This window comes from Caretta caretta, chromosome 3 (genome assembly GCF_965140235.1).
Source record: "Caretta caretta isolate rCarCar2 chromosome 3, rCarCar1.hap1, whole genome shotgun sequence".
Taxonomy (NCBI): Eukaryota; Metazoa; Chordata; order Testudines; family Cheloniidae; genus Caretta; species Caretta caretta.
In genome coordinates, this window is record NC_134208.1 from 176,674,639 (window position 1) to 176,694,153 (window position 19,515).

The following is a 19,515-nucleotide window of genomic DNA, read 5'->3' on the forward strand; positions in this document are numbered from 1 at the left end:
TTTCAGGACCATGTAATATGGTCCACATTATGCCAGATACTTTCATTGGGCTAATCAGGCGAAGATTGTTTTGTCAGCTTTCCCTCTCCTCATTCTAAATGTACAGACACCTGGGACACTTTTCTATGTAGAAATCCAGCAAAGGAAGTTGGGTGTTGGGAGTTGTTTCTGTGGAGAGACAGCAGAAGGAATGGAGAGGGAGCTGGGAAGCAGACGGGAAGTTGTTTCAGAGAAGGGAGGCTGCAAGGAAGTCGGTGTGAAGTTGTTTCAAGGGAGGGAGACAACAGAGCCGGAAAGCCAGCAGGGAGCAGAAGGGAAAAAATAGCTGTTCTGTATGATTTTAAGGGATAGCATAAACTCTACAGAACAGTGGTCTGGCTATTGTTTAGCATGTCTGGACAAGCTGAGGCCATTGTGACATAAAACATTTCTTAAAAATAGCTTGTTTGTTTGCTTTGCTTTGCTTAATTGGAAAAATAACTCCCTGTGTCGACCCCAGCCCCATCAGTGAGAGTGGGAGAGCATGTTGAATATTACATTCCTGCAATGGCATCTCTCTTGAGAAAAGTCATATCTGACTTACTCCAGCTAAGGGCCTGATCCTACATGGTGCTGAGTGCTTCCTGAACCTCCTCACAGGTCTGGGTGGCCCTGACTGGATATGAACGCTTTGTAATAAAGTTACTAAATAGCAAGAAAGCAAATATTTTCTAGAAGTTGTTGATGTGCTTGTCTCTAAGTGAACCCTTCAGGAAGCTGGGAGCTTTCCTAATGGCTTTTTGCTGATGCATCTAAATTGCAGCTTTTATTGAATCAATAGAGAATATCTTCTCAGACATGAGGATTGTTATATCAGGACAGAGAATCACAGAAAAATTAAATTTCCTGTGATACTGAACAAGAGAAACTTTACTAGAATAAGACAAATAATACTATTTGTAAAGCTATTCTGTTTCTCTATGGTTCAGTGTAGAGCAGTGGTTCTCAACCTCTCCAGACTACTGTACCCCTTTCAGGAAACTGATTTGTCTTGTGTACCTTCAAGTTTCGCCTCACTTAAAAACAACTTGCTTACAAAATCAAACAGAAGTACAGAAGTGTCACTGCATTCAATTACTGAAAAAAGTGCTTCCTTTCTCATTTTTACTATATAATTATAAAATAAATCAACTGGAATATAAATATTTTACTTACATTTCAGTGTATAGTATATAGAGCAGTATAAACAAGGCAATGCCTATATGAAATTTTAGTTTGTACTGACTTCACTAGTGCTTTTTATGTAGCCGGTTGTAAAACTAGGGAAATATCTGGATGAGTTGATGTACCCCTGGAAGACCTCTGCCTACCCCCAGGGATACGTGTACCGCTGGTTGAGAACCACTGCTGTAGAGCTTCTTCCTAGAACCTTCCCTTACCCTTCTCCTCTCATAGTTTTACAGAAACAGTACATGTATCCTAACAAAGAATCCTCACTCTTTCCCCCCCATACGGCAGATAAAACCCTGTCACCCTTTTTGGGAGGAGTAGGGAGCAGTAATTTTTGTTGTTAGGCAGCATGTGATTTCATCTGCTGAACATGACATCCAGACAACTTTCTGAGTCTTTGCCTAGTCCAGGGGAGGAGTCAAGCATTGAAGATTGACTCCTAGGTCATGCCAGTACAGACGATTTCCAATAGACCACACATGCATTTGGTACGTCTTTAAATTTTAAAAAGTCACATCTGAGCAAGACAATAGGTGACTGAAAGAATACAGACTCTTCTTTCAGATGGCATATGGCACTTATTTACACCTAAGCTGTTATATCTTTCAAGGGAAATCTGACTTTTAGCATTTAAATTTGTTCCAAGAGGTTGGACTAAAGGAAATGAGCAAGCATCTATGGAAAAAGTGTTCTAAAACTTAGGAACAGCGCACATCCTGACAGTGGGAATTAATCAAAGCTTGTTTACGAGAGCTATTTTTAGCATAAAAGAAGGTTACTATAAACATTACAACAAGAACTTGCCATAACAGTTCAAAGTTACAGGGTGATCGATTGTACTTTTCTGTGGGCAGAGGAGAATTGATTAAAAAGCTGTAAAAGATTTAGATTTTACCCAGATTAGGAAATATTTTACCAGGAGGCAGCATGATCCAATAGCTAAGGTATTGGATTGGGACTCTGGGCACCCGGGTTCTATTCCTAGCTCTACTACAGATGTGGCATCTATAACTCTGGGCAGGTCAGTTCACTTCTCTGTGCTTCTGTACCCCTTTCCACCTTTTGCCTTGTCTATTTTAGACTCTAACTTCTGTGGAGCAGGAATTCTCTCATCATGGGTTTGTACTGTGTCACGCACAACGCAGCTCCAATTTGGTTGGGGTCCCTAAGTACAGTACAACCATAATACAAATAATAAGTTGTAATGTGGTATGAATTAATATAAATTTAAGGAGCCCAATGAGTAAAATGGAATTTTGCACTCCAGTCTCAAACTTGTATTATCAAGGCACTATAACTATGCCACAATCATTAGTAAAGGAGAAATGAAAAAGGCTCCATTAAAATGAAGCATTTGTTTGTAAGATTGCGTAAAGGGGAAAATATACATCATGCTTGTTTCAAAATGTAATTAGCAATTTTTTGAACATAATTTGAGTCAGTAATTACCTTCCTAAACCCCTGAAAAAGCTGGAGAGGAGATGCCAGGTTACCTCTGCCAAAATAAGTGACATCACAGCTACTGTAAATATAAGTTGAAAAAGTCATTCTGTTCTAACCCCCTATTTTCATTCCCTCCCAACTTGCTCAAACATTTTCCTCTCAGGCTAAAAGAGCTCATGCTTATGGTCTAGTATAGTCCACTGGTAAATTGCCTAAGAAAATTTAAAACAAAATAAAAGAATGGAGTCATTTCTGGGATATGCACGAATTACAAAGTCTCTCTGTTTACCTTCCTATCAGTCTGCAAAATTGTGCTTCTATTGAAGTGAATCAGATTTTTGCCATTGATTTAGGACTTGTCTGTACACAAAAGTTGTACTGCTTTAACTATACCCGTGTAGTTAAAATGGTGCAACGCCCCTAGTCTGGCCTGGTCACACTGGTATAAAGATGCTTTATAATGGGATAGTTATTCCCCACACAGGAAGGGGAATGACTATACCTGTATAAGGCATCTTTTATACTGGTATAGATACATCCACACTAGAAGTTGTACTGGTAAAACTGTATGGGTAAGAAATCACACACCTAATCAACATAGTTATACCAGTACAAAATATATGTGTAGACCAAGACTTGGATGTGAGCAGCAGCAGGACCTACAAAGTGCTAATTGACTACAAATGAGGATTCCCATTAAGTACTGACGTTGAGGCTGCCAGTGTTATGCAGCATTGGGCCATTTTTTCTGTACTAATATATGTTTAAAAAATGGACAGGGTCCAATACAACAAAGAGCTTAAGTGTGTGCTTAAATTTAAGCACGTGCTTAAGTGATCTGCTGAATTGAGGCCCCCTAGGGCTTGATCATGCACCTCTTCATGAGTGCTGCAAGGAAGTCATTCTGTGCATGTGTATGTGACATAATACATATGGAAGAGTAACGCAATCATCTGATACTACAGGTAAAACATTTGCCTTTTACCGTTGGTGGTATTGAATATTTTGGAATACAAAATAGTCTTCCTTCTTTTGAATGGTGATGTTTTGCTAATGCAAATTTAATGATCTGAGAAAAAAAATAGAAAAGAGAGGCTTCAGTTGGAGCTGGAGAGTCAAGAAGATTAGGTTTTCTGTGAACCCACATGGTGCAGTTTGTTTTGGGTTATTGCCAGGGCCCCTGCTGGCTAAACTATTTGCTTCGGGAAGAGTAGTCTTGACATTCTGTACACAGCATAATTGCACTTAGAAGGCAGATGGCCGCTTATATTAATTGTTTTAACTGGGCATTATGGTCAAAGTGAATATTATTCAGATCTATTGTTATGTTTTCTATCTGCCAGTTCCCGTGGAGTTGCACAAGAGAGGAATTAGGCCCTACATGTTTGTTTTATCTAAATTGTTATGCACAAATGAAATGACATTCACTCATTAGAGCTCAATCTTGTCCTGTGCTGGGAGTGGTTGCAAGTAGATGAACAATGACTCCACTCCCTCGCTTCCCAACACACCCACACAACATCAGGGCATGATGCCTAAATAAGCTCTCCAGGGAGTTCTAGAATTCAGCCTTAGTATGTTCCTACTGGGCACTTCAGGTATGTGGTCTGCTGGCTATGGGGTATGGTCAGTTCCATAACTGATACTACAGGTAAAACATTTGCCTTTTACCGTTGGTGGTATTGAATATTTTGGAATACAAAATAGTCTTCCTTCTTTTGAATGGTGATGTTTTGCTAATGCAAATTTAATGATCTGAGAAAAAAAATAGAAAAGAGAGGCTTCAGTTGGAGCTGGAGAGTCAAGAAGATTAGGTTTTCTGTGAACCCACATGGTGCAGTTTGTTTTGGGTTGTTGCCAGGGCCCCTGCTGGCTAAACTATTTGCTTCGGGAAGAGTAGTCTTGACATTCTGTACACAGCATAATTGCACTTAGCTAAGTTCCAGTGTGTAGGGGCTGCAGTGTATGATCCACTGAAATTCCCCTATCCACATCTCTCAGTACATTCCCGTGCCTCACCCAGTGAAGTTGCAGAAAGCCTTATGTAGGCTTGTCTGGTCAATTGACTCATCAAATAATGTCAATTGGCCTGTCAGCTGACCGCCTATTATTTGACCACAGTCAAGTATTCCAGCAAGAATGTTCTGATGTAGGCAACAGACTACCTTTCTGAATGTATCATGGTGCCATCTGTTATCAAGTCTACCTAAATATCTTGGTCACTTACATTACTACATGCTAATGCCACCTATTGGGGGAAAAGGTGAAGTAATTCAAAGTTTCAGAGTAACAGCCGTGTTAGTCTGTATTCGCAAAAAGAAAAGGAGTACTTGTGGCACCTTAGAGACTAACCAATTTATTTGAGCATAAGCTTTCGTGAGCTACAGCTCACTTCATCGGATGCACTCTGAAACCTTTTAGTATTTGAGCAGACTTCCAAAATCAGTGTTTTCAGTAGAAATGGGAAAAATCCCTGAGGATGAATCTGTCAGTATAGAGGTAGGGGACAAATGATAATTTTCATTTCCATGAATACATGTTTCTTCTGTACTAGAATAAACAAAGCATAGAAGTTAATGCTTTCTTGATATACTGTGAAACCTGTACAGGAGGCTTTTGCTAGCCAGCCACCTTTTGTCTTAAGAGACTGACCTAAACTCGCCGCAAACATACTGAGGGTGATTTTGTTTTAGACGAACAGCTCCTTTAAACAAATTATTGTTATCTATCTCTTGACTAGTACACATTTGCTTCTGCCATTACATGGAGGTTCAGTAATTGCAGGTGCAAATCAGGTATCTGGAAATCAAGGCCCTAAATGTCCTTAGTATTAATAGGTATTACATACACTCATTGACTGGAGAATAGACCCTGTGTGTTGAAGTAGTAATATTAAACAGCAATAAAAAAACAAGATGTTCTTCTTTGAGTGCTTGTCCATGTATATTTTGCTGTTGCAGGGCATGCACCCAGAGCACTTGAGTTCAGATTCTTTTGGTCAGCCGTGTCCATTGGAAGCTGTGCCCGTGCTCTGAGGGTATGTCTGCACTGCACCTGGGAGTGTCTCCCAGCCAGGTAGACAGATGGCCGAACCAGTGCACTAAAAATAGTGTGGCTGTTGCAGCACGGGCAGCAATATTGGTTGAGTGCGTACAAGCCCGCCCAACAACCTGTGTCTGTAGTTGGGTGGCTAGGCCATGCTGCCACCCCTGCCACAGCATCCACACTGCTATGGTTAGCATGCTAGCTCGAGCAGAACTAGCATGTGTTGGTTCTGCCCAGGCTGGGAGACACCTTCCCAGCTGCAATGTAGATACTCCCTGTGTATCCTCATATCTCCAACTGAGGGTATAAAGGGCAGAGTGACCCCACCTGCCCCTCAGTTCTGTCTCACCATGGCAGTACCCTCTTTGCTCACTGTGCAGCTTACCCATGGTTTTGTAAATAGATAGCTGTTTGTTAGTGATTATTGTTGGTTTAGCCTCTCCTTTTTTCTTCAATAATAAGGAATTTTGGTTTTTCCTCAGTGTTTGCCCCAATACAGGGAATCAGGGATCAATCATAATGACTGAAGACAAGTTTCCAGGCTTTAACGGTTGCCCTTCATTTCTGGCAGTAATGGGCATGCCAGATGCTTGTTGTATCTGGGTGCGCAGCACATTACATAGTGATGTGCCATCTGTAAATCAGTTTCTCAGTGCATCGAAGGAGCTATGGCATCTCACCTGAAAAAGTTCCTGCTAGAGAGGTCAGTGAATCCCGCTTCAGGCCCTGGTGTGCCTTGGGCAAAAACCTTTGAGTGCTCATTCTCTAAAAGGGCTCCTGCTGGCTCCTCTACTTTCTGAGTTGAAACAGCTGTTCCTAAAGATCCTCCTTGCCTGGCTAAATCTCAGGGGACAAGGGGGAGGAAAAAGCAGAGTCCACAGAGGGACGAGACCTAGGTCTCCGTCATCAGGTCCTTCCTTAAAAGCCACAAATCCTCTCAGGGCTCAGCTGAAAGGGGAGCACAAGGCACAAAAATGTACTTCAGGCACCCATAATGTTAAGATACAGGTAGGATCTGATGAGAAACAGTCAAATGAAAAGAAGCCCCATTCAATTACATCATGTAATGGCAGACAGCTAAAAAGTGGCAAGTTTTTAAAGTGCTTATATACCAATGCTAGAAATCTAAATAATAAGATGGATGAACTAGAGTGCCTCATATTAAATGAGGATATTGATATGTTAGGTATCACAGAAACCTGGTGGAATGAGGATAATCAATGGGACACAGTAATACTAGGGTACAAAATATATCGAAAGGACAGAACAGGTTGTGCTGGTGGGGAAGTGACACTCCATGTGAAAGGAAGTATAAAATGAAATGAAGTAAAAATCTTAAATGAACCAAACTGTACCATAAAATCTCTAGAGATAGTAATTCCATGCTCTAATAATAAGAATATAGCGGTAGGGATATATTACCGACCACCTGACCAGGTTGGTGATCGTGACAGTGAAATGCTCAGGGAGATTAGAGAGGCTATTAAAATAAAAAACTCAATAATAATGGAGGATTTAAACTGCCCCCATACTGACTGGGTACATGTCATCTCAGGATGGGATGCAGAGATAGTTTCTTGACACCTTAAATGACTGCTTCTTGGAGCAGCTAGTCCTGGAACCCACACAAGGAGAGGCAATTCTTGATTTAGTCCTAAGCGGAACACAGGATCTGGTTCAAGAGGTGAATATAGCTGGGCTGTTTGGTAATATGACCATAATATAATTGAATGTAAACACCCCAACACTATAGTATTGAATTTCAGAAAAGGAAACTACACGAAAATGAGGAGGCTAGTTAAACAGAAATTAAAAGGCACAGCACCAAAAGTGAAATCCCTGCAAGCTTCATGGAAACTTTTTAAAGACACCATAATAGAGGCTCAACTTAAATGTATACCCCAAATTAAAAAAAAGTAGTAAGAGAAACAAAAAAGTGCCACCGTGGCTAAACAACAAAGTAAAAGAAGCAGTGAGAGGCAAAAAGGCATCCTTTAAAAAGTGGAAGTTGAATCCTAGTGAGGAAACTAGAAAGGAGCATAAGCTCTGGCAAATGAAGTGTAAAAATATAATTAGACCAAAAAAGAATTTAAAGAACAGTTAGACAAAGACTCAAAAAGTAAAAGGACTTTTTTTTAAGTACATCAGAAGCAGGAAGCCTGCTGAACAACCAGTGTAGCCACTGCACAATCAATATGCTAAAGGAGCACTTAAAGACGATAAGGTCATTGTAGAGAAACTAAATGAATTCTTTGCATTGGTCTTCACGGCTGAGGATGCGAGGGAGATTCCCAAACCTGAACCATTCTTTTTAGGTGACAGATCTGAGGAACTATCCCAGATTGAGGTGTCATTAGAGGAGGTTTGATAAACTAAAACTGTAATAAGTCATCAGGACCAGATGGCATTCACCCAAGAGTTCTGAAGGAACTCAAATGTGAAATTGCAAAACTACTAACTGTAGTCTGTAACCTATCATTTAAATCAGCTTCTGTACCAAATGACTGGAGGATAGCTAATGTGATGCCAATTTTTTAAAAGGGCTCCAGAGGTGATCCTGGCAATTACAGGCTGACTTCAGTACTGTGCAAACTGATTGAACCTATAGTAAAGAACAAAATTGTCAGACACTTAGATGAACATAATTTGTTGGGGAAGAGTCAACGTGGTTTTTGTAAAGGGAAATCATGCTTCACCAATCTACTAGAATTCTTTGAGGGGGTCAACAAGCCTGTGGACAAGGGGGGTCCAGTGGATATAGTGTAATTAGATTTTCAGAAAGCCTTTCACAAGGTCCCTCACCAAAGGCTCTTACGCAAAGTAAGCTGTCATGGGATAAGAGGGAAGGTCCTCTCATGGATTGGTAACCGGTTAAAAGATAGAAAACAGAGGGTAGGAGTAAATGGTCATTTTTCAGAATAGAGAGAGGTAAATAGTGGTGTCCCCCAGGGGTCTGTTCTGGGACCAGTCCTATTCAACGTATTCATAAAGGATCTGTAAAAGAGGGTAAACAGTGAGGTGACAAAATTTACAGATGATCCAAAACTACCATACTCAAGATAGTTAAGTCCCAGGCAGACTGTGAAGAGCTACAAAAGGATCTCTCAAAACTGGGTGACTGGGCAACAAAATGGCAGATAAAATTCAATGTTGATAAATGCCGAGTACAATGTACATTAGAAAACATAATCCCAACTATACATATAAAGGGGTGGGGTCTAAATTAGCTGTTACCTCTCATGAAAGAGATCTTGGAGTCATTGTGGATAGTTCTCTTAAAACATCTACTCAATGTGCAGTGGCAGTCAAAAAGCAAACAAAACATTGGCAATCATTAAGAAAGGGATAGATAATAAGACAGAAAATATCATATTGCTTCTATATAAATCCATGGTACGCCCACATCTTGAATGTTGCATGCTGATGTGGTCACCCCCTGTCAAAAAAATATATTTTGGAATTGGAAAATGGTTCAGAAAAGGGCAACAAAAATTATTAGGGGTATAGAACGGCTTCTGTATGAGGGGAGATTAATAAGACTGGGACTTTTCAGCTTGGAAAAGAGATGACTAAGGCAGAATATGATTGAGGTCTATAAAATTATGACTGATGTGGAGAAAGTAAAGAAGGAAGTGCTATTTAATCAATCTCATAACACAAGAACTAGAGGTCACCAAATGAAATGAATAGGCAGTAGGTTTAAAACAAACAAAAGGAGTATTTCTTCACACAACGCACAGTCAACCTGTGGAACTCTTTGCCAGAGGATATTGTGAAGGCCAAGACTATAAAAGAGTTTAAAAAAGAACTAGATAAATTCATGGAGGATAGGTCCATCAATGGCTATTAGCCAGAATGGACAGGGATGGTGTCCTTCGCTTCTGTTTGCAGGAAGCTGGGAATGAGCAACAGGGAACGGATCACTTGATGATTACCTGTTCGTTCATTCCCTCTGGGGCAACTGGCAATTGGCCACTGTTGGAAGACAGGATACTGAGCTAGACCATCTTTGGTCTGACCCAGTATGGCTGTTCTTATGTCACTGAGTCCCCCAGTACTACCCACCCCAATACTGATGTCATCCTCTCAGCTGTCTGTGGAGCCAACATATTCAGTACTGAAGCATTGTAAAGAACACCTACTCGTCTCTTCAGTACCGGATTCCCTGCTATTAGCAGTAGTGAAGGTGCCTCGCCTAGTACCAACCATTGCTCCTACACTGGTACTGAGCACAGGCACCGACTCCGTGGGTGTTCCAGTGCTGGAACACCCATGAAAAAAAAATGAGTGAGCACTTAGCTCCCACTGGCAGCCAGCTCCCCTGCAGTGTCTCTCACCCGCCAGTGGCCCCGCCGATCAGCTCCTCCCCATCCTGCCCAGTGCCTCCCGCCCGCTGCAGTCAGCTGTTCCGCAGTGTGCAGGAGGCGCTGGGGGTAGGAGCGGGAATGGAGCATGCTTGGGGGAGGGGCGGAACTGGGGCAGGAAGAAGCTGGGGCAGGAAGAGGTGGGGTGGAGGTGGGCCCTGGAGCTGAGTGGGGGTTGAGACCCCTGGGAAAGGAGGAAGCCAGCTCCTGTGGTACTGAGTACTTAAGCAGTACTGATCAGAGTTCAGTCTGAGGCGTCTCCCAGCACATCTGCTGGTACAGTTTCTCCTCTCCAGGATGACTATTCATTCTCCTCCTCAGACTCTAAGGGCAGTAGAAAGGTTTCACTCACTTGTTCTCTGAGGTCTGGGCATTAAGGCCAGTTTACACCTGAGAGGGAGTCAAAGACTTAGTTTAATATCTTAGCCTATAGAATCTCAAAGAGTTATAGTATTCCCTTGTGTGTTATTGTATTCCCCTTGGCCACCTGCCTCTTATGCTTTCCAACACTCTTGGCCTTATTAGGTTCCATGGGGAATGAGTCATGCTAGAAAGACAGAGTCTACATCTCAGTCCAGAGCTAGGTCACCTTATCCATCTCACAAGGGGACTCTACAACCAGCATAGTCTGATCCATGGTCTGCTGAACAGAATAGTCATGGCTCTGGTGAGGAGTCTCAGATGGAAGACCATCCTGTCCGAGCATTCATCTCATCCACATCCCCTGAGGAGACTGTGGTACCTATGTCATCTGCCTTGACTTAGATGACTATAAGACAGTCAACAAAAAGCAATATCAAAAGATAGAAAAATTCTACATCACAGCTCCAAATGAGAATCGCCAATTACCAGGCCCTGTTGGTAAAGCACAATTATATGAATTGAGATTTCATATCTAAATTTGCAGACAAGCTTCTGTCACACTGTCTGGAATGGCTCATGGTTGTGAGTGCCTAGCTCAGGGCAGACTGTCAGAAAACAGGGCAGACACCCGAAACTAGAGGTGTGTTCTATAATTAGATTTCACCAAGCCAGTGACAAATAGGAACTCCTGGATCACTATACCAGTCTTACCATGGAGTCACAGACAGTTCCCATAGACTCTCCAATCTATCTTGCCACCCAGACAAAGTGAACTTTGTGATAAAATGATTACTTACACCAAAAATCACATCACATTTAGGTTGTTTCCAGTCCCAAGAGACCAGTCACTTACCTCTGATCAACTGGTACTCTAGATCTTATACCAAAGATAACACTAGTAGCCAATTCTATAGTAAACTAACTAAAAGTTTATTAGCTAAGAAAAGGAAATGAGAGTTATTGAGAGGTTAAAGCAGGGAAAATATTTGCACAGGTGAGTCAGAGTTTGTAATTTCAAATGGTGGCAGTGATGTAATAAACTGCCAGTTTCCCAAAAGTCTTTTCAGGAAGCCCATATTGTCTCTGGGGAGCTCTGCTTTGCATCTGGTACCCTTCCCTGTAAGAGTCCAAATTGTCCATAGATGCAGGATCCTTCCTTGAATCCATACTTATAGCTGCTTCTCACAGAAATCAAATGGATAGTGTCACTTTACATGTGAACTTTTCCTTTGATTACGGAGAGTAAGGAATGCATTTTGAGTCTTTGACCTCCAAACGTCACAAACAATGACCACTTGGCTTTGAAATAAGCACTTTTCTGTTAAAATTCTTCATTTGCATTCCACAAGGCTTCTTTCTTGCTTGGTGGCTCATATGATAGGTTATTTAGTTACGGGGTATACACAATGTAAATGTTTGCTACTATATTATAACAGGATACAAATAAGTGAAAACAATGCAAGTAACATCCCACTAGTTTTCATGAAGTTTAAACACCAAGTACATTCTTATACATTTAACCATCACTTTGATCTATACTAATACACAAGTGAATTAGCCTAGGGCTCTGGCATGAGTTGGCACCTGATCTGCCAAGTGTCATACCTTCCCTAAGGTACTAGGGAGGAATTTAAGTATTTGCTGGACAAAGGTCAACTGGTGGTGTGTACAGCCCTCCAAGCAGCTATTGATCTACAAATACAGCTCCCAGATCTATGGCTACCTCAGTTGCCAGAAGGAGATCCTCTTGGCTCTAGTCATCAGGGATCCCTAAAGAGGTACAAATTACAACTGAGGATGTTTGTTTGAGGGATGTGAAACTTTCACTGTGAAAACGATGAAGACTTTACACTTTCTGAAGGACTCATGTACTACACTATGGTCCTTAGGAATCTATACTCCTGCGTCAAAGTGGAAGCACGTTAGGCCTCAACCACAGGAGAGGTACCCAATAAAGACAACTTGAAACTCCAAGAAAGTGCCAAAAATTCCACAAAAGGAAGTCATCTGCATCCTCCTCATCAAGGCAGCAGATCTAAGTCCTTGGTCAAGAGCAGTATACATATTCTTCTGGATATTCCTGTTATATCCCCTCTTCTTGAGAATCTTTTATTTCATTTTCATATGATCTGGATCATCATGGAGCCCTGGAACCTGAAAATCATAGAAATGGGTTATTCGATCTAATTCCAGACCACCGTCAGCCCCAATCCTTATACATCTTCTCCATCCCTTTTCAGGCTCCCTCTCATGACAGCAGGCTGCATCAGGATGTGCAGTCATTTCTAAATCCCAAAGCAGTGGAAGAAGTGCCTCAAGAGCACAGAGCATAGGGGTTTTACTCTCATTGCTTTCTGATTCCCAAAAAGAAAGAGTGCTGGTGCCTTATGCTGGACCTGAGGCAGTTGAACACCTTTATTCACACTCTCAAGGTCAGGAAGGTGGCTCTGAACTTGATACTTCTAACCCTAAATCCACTTGACTGGTACACGGCATATGACCGCCAGGATGCTTATTTCAATATAGCAATTTGCCCTGCATACAGAAGGTATGAGAGTTCAAGTGCACAATTGGTACTACCAATATAGTTTGCTACCATTTAATCTATTGACAGAATCAAGGGTATTCACAAGAATGGCGAGAAGTCGTGGCAGCTTATCTCAGAATAAGTATAGATTTATCTTGTACAGAACATCTGCTAGTCTCTTTAGCCTCTTTATCCAAAAAAAGTCGCATCAACAGCCAGCTGACCCCCTTCAGTGGTCTCTGTTCTCTCTTAGACCTGAACAGGTGAAAAGTCAATACTAATTTCCATTCAAGGGATAATCATGGTGTACCTCCAGCATGGCTGAGGGAGTTTTGGTTCTTGAACCTAAAAAAAATCTCTCCATCCAATCTACCGTACAGTTGCCTCTCCAGCTTGAGGTAATATCTCAAATGGCTTATCTTCCACAAGAGAGATTGCAAGACCTGTCCCATCTACCTACAAGTTCATCCCAAGATATTGGTGAGGACTTGTCTCAGACTTTTAGGACACAATAGCCTCCTCCACCTATGTAATGCAGCATGACAGACTTCATCTTCATTGCATGCAAGGGTGGTTGAAGTCTCTGTATCAGCCAAGTGGTTATCACCTGGATATGTCAGTGCATGTTCCCCCAGGACAATATAGAGATATTCTACATTTTCATGCCCTCTGGTGCCTTGGTTCCTAAAAGACCTTATGAGGGTTTATCTCCCAGTCAGAGAATGCCCCACTCCTTGGGATCTAAATATTGTACTGACAGAGTTAATGGGTCCACCCTTTGCACCATGATCACATTTTCATCAAAACAGCCTGCCTGAGAGCAGTAATATTCTCCATAAGGCTAGGAGAGATGCAAGCACTAGTGCAAGGGTCCCCATGTGCAAAAACCAGATGTCCTTAAGACCTCACCCAAAGTTTTTTGCCAAGGTAGTCTCTGATTTCTATCTAAACAAAGTTTTGTATGCCCATCTATGTTCTTCCCCAAGCCACATTCCAACAAAGGTAAGGCTAAGTCTCATGCCCTAGAAGTTCTTAGGTACTTTCTTTCTACAAAGCCAGAACTAAGCCATTTAGGGTATCCCCGAGTTTGTTGATACCTTATGGGGACAGAGTGAAAGGTCAGGCCATTTCAACAAAGAGACTTTCTAACTGGATTTCTATTCATATCAGACTGTGCTATGAGTTAGGAAATATAGACCCACCGGTGAGAGTGACAGCTCACTCTACAAGAGTGGAAGCAGCTTCTATTGCTGCTTTGAGAAATAGTCCAATACTAGAGAGCTGTACTTAGGGTCTAGTGCACATAGTTGCCCAGTTTTACTCCTTAGTGGAAGTGTCAAAATCTGATGTTAATTTTGGTAGGGCCACGCTTTGTTCATTATTTAGGTAGGCTCCTAGTGCCCATTTCTTATGAAATAGGTTATTGCTTGTGAGTCCCAAGAGTGGAATATATATAGGCAAGGACTCGAAGAAGAAGAAGAAATAGTTACTTACCTTACAGTAGCTGTGGTTCTTCAAGATATGTTGCCCATATCTATTCCGTGAGCCGCCCTCTTTCCCTGCTACCACAGAGAGTCTGACAACACCTGGTTTCCATATTGGTGAAGGAACTGAGGAGCAGTTGGGGTTGCCCCACCCTTTATGTCATCGATTAGAGGCACAAGGACATTCACGTTACAGATGTAGCCCCCAAAAGACACTGCTAGCCAAAATAATCTGAACGTGAATGCACTGGGTGCATGTGTACCAGCAGTGGAATATATATTATGGACAACACTTCCTGAAGAACTACAGGCAGGTAAGTGTTTCTTCACCTTTACAAAAGATGTCTTCTCTCTTCCTAATGATGGACATGTCCCCTTCAGACCCAATGCAGATGGCCCACCCAGTTGTTCTCCTCCCACAGAGGGTTTTTCTATAACCAGCATACTGGCATCAGAAAAGCATGTGGATATTTGGTGTGATTAGAAAGTAAGTAGAAAAATGATGGCGCTGAAAACTGATTTTTTTTGGCCACTTTCCTTTTATTTCAGTATGTACTGACAATGAGAGTGACCTAGAGACAGGCCAGCAGATAGACAACTTGTACCTGAAAGCTTTGGAGGGATTTATTGCTGTGGTGACGCAGGATGGAGACATGATCTTTTTGTCAGAGAACATCAACAAATACATGGGCCTCACACAGGTAACCTGTTCCCTACTGCTTTCAAAGAGCTGCTGCTGTAACATAATTCCTAGAAACCTTGACATAGTTTCTCTGTCTCCACTGTGCTTCTGACTAACTCAAATTCTGCGTAGTAAAGCTGCGATCTCATTCAGTGAAAGATACAGTGAGCAAATGTAGCTCCTGTGTGACACTGCAGCACTCTGAATCAGCATCTTGAGCTCTCAGTTTAAAACTGGGGTGCGTGGGTGCAGGATATCCTCAGAGAAGGGGTCTCCGCTCTGGAACACCATTTTCCATTTGGCCTGCTAGGCCCTGGATTTGGAGGCTACAAGACTGGCCTCTGTTCACAAATTTTGTTGATAGGGGAGTGGTTTGTTTGGGGTTCAGAGGTTTTTTTTTAATGTCATAGAGTTATAGAGTTTAAGGCCAGAAGGGACCACCAGATCATCTAGTGTGACCTCCTGTGTGTCACAGGCCACCAACAGCACCCAGCACCCACGCACAAAACCCAACCGCTGAAATTACACCAAAATATTGTAGCCTGCAGGAGACTAAACTGTTATGTGCCACAGGGAAAGAAGAGGCAGGACCAAAGGGCCCCAGTGCCTGAGGCACTGCCTATGCTAAGATTCACCTGTGGCGTGGGAGGCCATTGACTGCCATAAGTGCAGGGGGTGGAGTGGCTGTGCAGAGGTTGCTCAGCACCACATGTACCCCAAGATAGGGGAGTGGCCCTACAAAGACTGTTAGAAGATGGGCCAGGGACAAACAAAGCTGAGGGCCACAGGATCTATCTTGCTCTAATCCAGTGGTCCTTACATACCTTGCACATCGCATTCAGGAGCAGTAGCTGCCATTCCAGTCCAGAGACTGGAGCAGTGACTGCAGCATGTGTGGGAGAGCTGTGGTGCCATGTTCTCCGTGTCCCCTTGCCCTTCTCCCACATAAAGTCTGATTACTTGGATGTTGTCAGTTGGATCCAAAGGCTATTGAAGTCAATGAAGTCTTATCATTGACTTCAGATCAGGCCCTTTGCATTGGTGAAGTGAGTTATCAGTCAGTTTAAGGGTTAAATCAAAATGCACAAATGAATCTACAGGGTATAGAATCTAAATAATAGCTGATAAATAAGAGTGGGCTCAAATTATTGCTTATATGCACACACCGGGGCTGAATTTGGCACGTTGTGTCTCCAATAGACTGCCTATCATTTCTGTTTTTAATATTTTAGGGCCAGATCTTCAGTTGTTGTAAATAGACTTAGTTTCACTGACTGATTAGTTTGTTGAGGCTATCTAGCTTATAGTTCTAAGCTTAAGAATTATTTCGTTGTTACCCAAAATATCCTCAAAAATGCCCCAGAGAAACCATACCTTAGGGAAACAGGTAAAAGAATGTGAAGAACTGAAATTATCATCAAGAAAAGATGAGGCATGTTGTATTGCTTTTGCCTTTTCTCTGATTGCATTGAACGAATCAGTGTTCCAAAATAGTCTTCTGATTATTAAATTTTATTTATTCTCCTCACTTTTGGCTAAATATGTGTATTGTTTTCTAAACAGGTGGAATTAACTGGACATAGCATATTTGACTTTACTCACCCATGTGACCATGAGGAAATTCGAGAGAATCTGAGTTTGAAAACTGGTAAGAAAAAGGTTAAAATCTTTGATGTATTTTTCTTCTTTGCCTTTTAAACACCCCAATAAAGCAGCTAACAGATAGCAGAAGTTAGATAGTGGCCACGGGCAAATGGGAATGTTAACACCTGGAGTAGTATTTGGCATCAACGTTTCCACTGTTTTTAAAACTTTGTGATTAAATATAACAGCACTAAGAACTGTGTGTTCTGGTGCTTTCTTGTTTCCAGCCTAAAACAGATGCAACATCTTCACTTATAATAGTTCACAAAGATTATGTACCACAAGCTGAAATACGGGTTAAAAATGAACAGGGCTCCTGTACCATTTAAATCTTTACACCCCAAACCTGTGCAAAATACTCTGCATGGGTGGACCATTGCACTTGTACAGAGTCCTGCTTGATTCTGAGGCTCTGCATGGGCACAGGAGTCTGCCCACATGAAGTAGTTTGCATGATTGGGGATTTAGCATGGGATTCAATGGGACTAAAGTGCCAGAAAGGTCTAATACTTTACCCTAGGAGTGGATTTATTTTTCACACTAGTGCTAAATATTACTTAAACCAAGAGTACGCAGGGCACAGGTCTTGATGTGGAAGGTGGTAATTTGAGAACCAAACAATCTGTTATCTACAAATCCTTTATGCATAAAAACAAAAGAGAGAATTTTAAAAAGCAACACAAACATCCCCTAATCCCCGCAAAAAATGTATTAGTCAAGAATTTGCCTTTTTCCCTCACCTTAGGTCCAGGCTTTGGAAAGAAAAGCAAAGAGATATCCACAGAGCGTGACTTCTTCATGAGAATGAAATGCACTGTTACCAACAGAGGCAGAACTGTAAATCTCAAATCTGCCACATGGAAGGTATCACATTTTAGCTATAACAAGTTTTATTGATGAAAGTCAGACTGTCTTTTCAGAGTCTTTTAAACTAATGCCCTGTTATAAAATCATTATTTGTTTCAGGTCTTGCACTGCACTGGGCAAGTTAAGGTGTATAACACTTGCCCTCCTCACACCCTGTGTGGATATAAGGAGCCTCTCCTCACCTGCCTTATAATAATGTGTGAACCCATTCAGCACCCGTCAAACATGGATATCCCACTGGACAGCAAGACTTTCTTGAGTCGCCATAGCATGGACATGAAATTTACCTACTGTGATGACAGGTAAAGAGTCTACTGACTGTTCCTTCCCCAGGAGGTTTCTGATTTATCTTTATTAACAAAACAACCAATTAATAGGAAACAACAGTCTTCCTTCGCAGTGTTCTTTTTATTTGAACAGGTTAAATTATTTCACACTAACAAGAGTGAAATTCTTCCACTGGCTGTTCCTGCAGACCTGAAAAGGAACAGTTTTGAGCAATGTCAGTATCCATTTGGATTTCTAATTTGGAATCAACAGGTTAACCAGGGATGATTCCTTCAGTGGGTGGCTAGTTTCCCGTACCATAGATCTCCAACCCACCCTGAACACTAGGAGAGGAGTTTCCATAAGGTCTCATACAGTGGGGAGACAATCCCTTTCTTTCCTACCCATGGCAACTGTAATCTCCACACAGCCTTGGAAAACTGTAATTAAAATTTACCAATTTAGGCACAGAGGGTCAAATTAAAATGTGATGCACAAGGGGGAGATTGTAAAATCCATGTTGGTAAATGCGTGTGAGATTATGGAGGTGAGTCTAGAGCAGTGGTCTCCAACCTTTTTATATCCAAGATCACTTTTTGAATTTAAGTGCAACCCAGGATCTACGCCACCCCTTCCCCAAAGCCCCGCCCCACTCACTCCATCCCCCCTCTCTCCGTCACTCCATCCCCCACCCTCACTCACTTTCACCGGGCTGGGGTAAGGGGTTGGGATTTGGGAGGGGGTGCGGCCTCTGGGCTGGGGCCAAGGGGTTCGCAGTGTGGAAGCGGGCTCTGGGCTGAGCCTGGGGCAGGGGATTGGAGTGCGGAGGGGGTGAGGGGTGCAAGCTCTGGTAGGGAGTTTGGGTGCAGGATGGGGCTCTGGACTGGGGAAGAGTGTTGGGGTGAAGGAGAATCATAGAATCATAGAATATCAGGGTTGGAAGGGACCTCAGGAGGTCATCTAGTCCAACCCCCTGCTCAAAGCAGGACCGATCCCCAATTAAATCATCCCAGCTAGGGCTTTGACAAGCCTGACCTTAAAAACTTCTAAGGAAGGAGATTCCACCACCTCCCTAGGTAATGCATTCCAGTGTTTCACCACCCTCCTAGTGAAAAAGTTTTTCCTAATATCCAACCTAAACCTCCCCCACTGCAACTTGAGACCATTACTCCTTGTTCTGTCATCCACTACCACTGAGAATAGTCTAGATCCATCCTCTTTGGAACCACCTTTCAGGTAGTTGAAAGCAGCTATCAAATCCCCCCTCATTCTTCTCTTCTGTAGACTAAACAATCCCAGTTCCCTCAGCCTCTCCTCATAAGTCATGTGTTCCAGTCCTCTAATCATTTGTGTTGCCCTCTGCTGGACTGTCTCCAATTTTTCCACACCCTTCTTGTAGTGTGGGGCCCAAAACTGGACACAGTACTCCAGATGAGGCCTCACCAATGTCGAATAGAGGGGGGGGTATGGGGTGCTGGCTCTGTGAGGGGGGCCAGGGCTGGGAGTTGGGGTGCAGGAGGGAGTATAGGGGTGCTGGCTCTGGGAGGGAGCTCAGAGCTGGGGGTTGGGGTGCAGGAAGGGGTATGGGGTGCTGGCTCTGGGAGGGGGCTCAGGGTTGGA

The 19,515-nt window shown here is 42.5% G+C and overlaps 1 protein-coding gene across 4 annotated transcripts in view; it reads left to right on the top strand.

The window, feature by feature from the left end:
- EPAS1 (endothelial PAS domain protein 1) overlaps window positions 1-19,515 on the top strand; it is a 151,139-nt gene that overhangs the window by 87,530 nt on the left and 44,094 nt on the right. For all 4 annotated transcript variants that reach the window (XM_048842938.2, XM_048842940.2, XM_048842939.2 and 1 more), the window contains 4 exons: window positions 14,985-15,136; window positions 16,681-16,765; window positions 17,507-17,625; window positions 17,728-17,930. In XM_048842938.2, coding sequence (XP_048698895.1) covers window positions 14,985-15,136; window positions 16,681-16,765; window positions 17,507-17,625; window positions 17,728-17,930 — 559 coding nt within the window. The remainder of the gene's footprint in view (window positions 1-14,984; window positions 15,137-16,680; window positions 16,766-17,506; window positions 17,626-17,727; window positions 17,931-19,515) is intronic.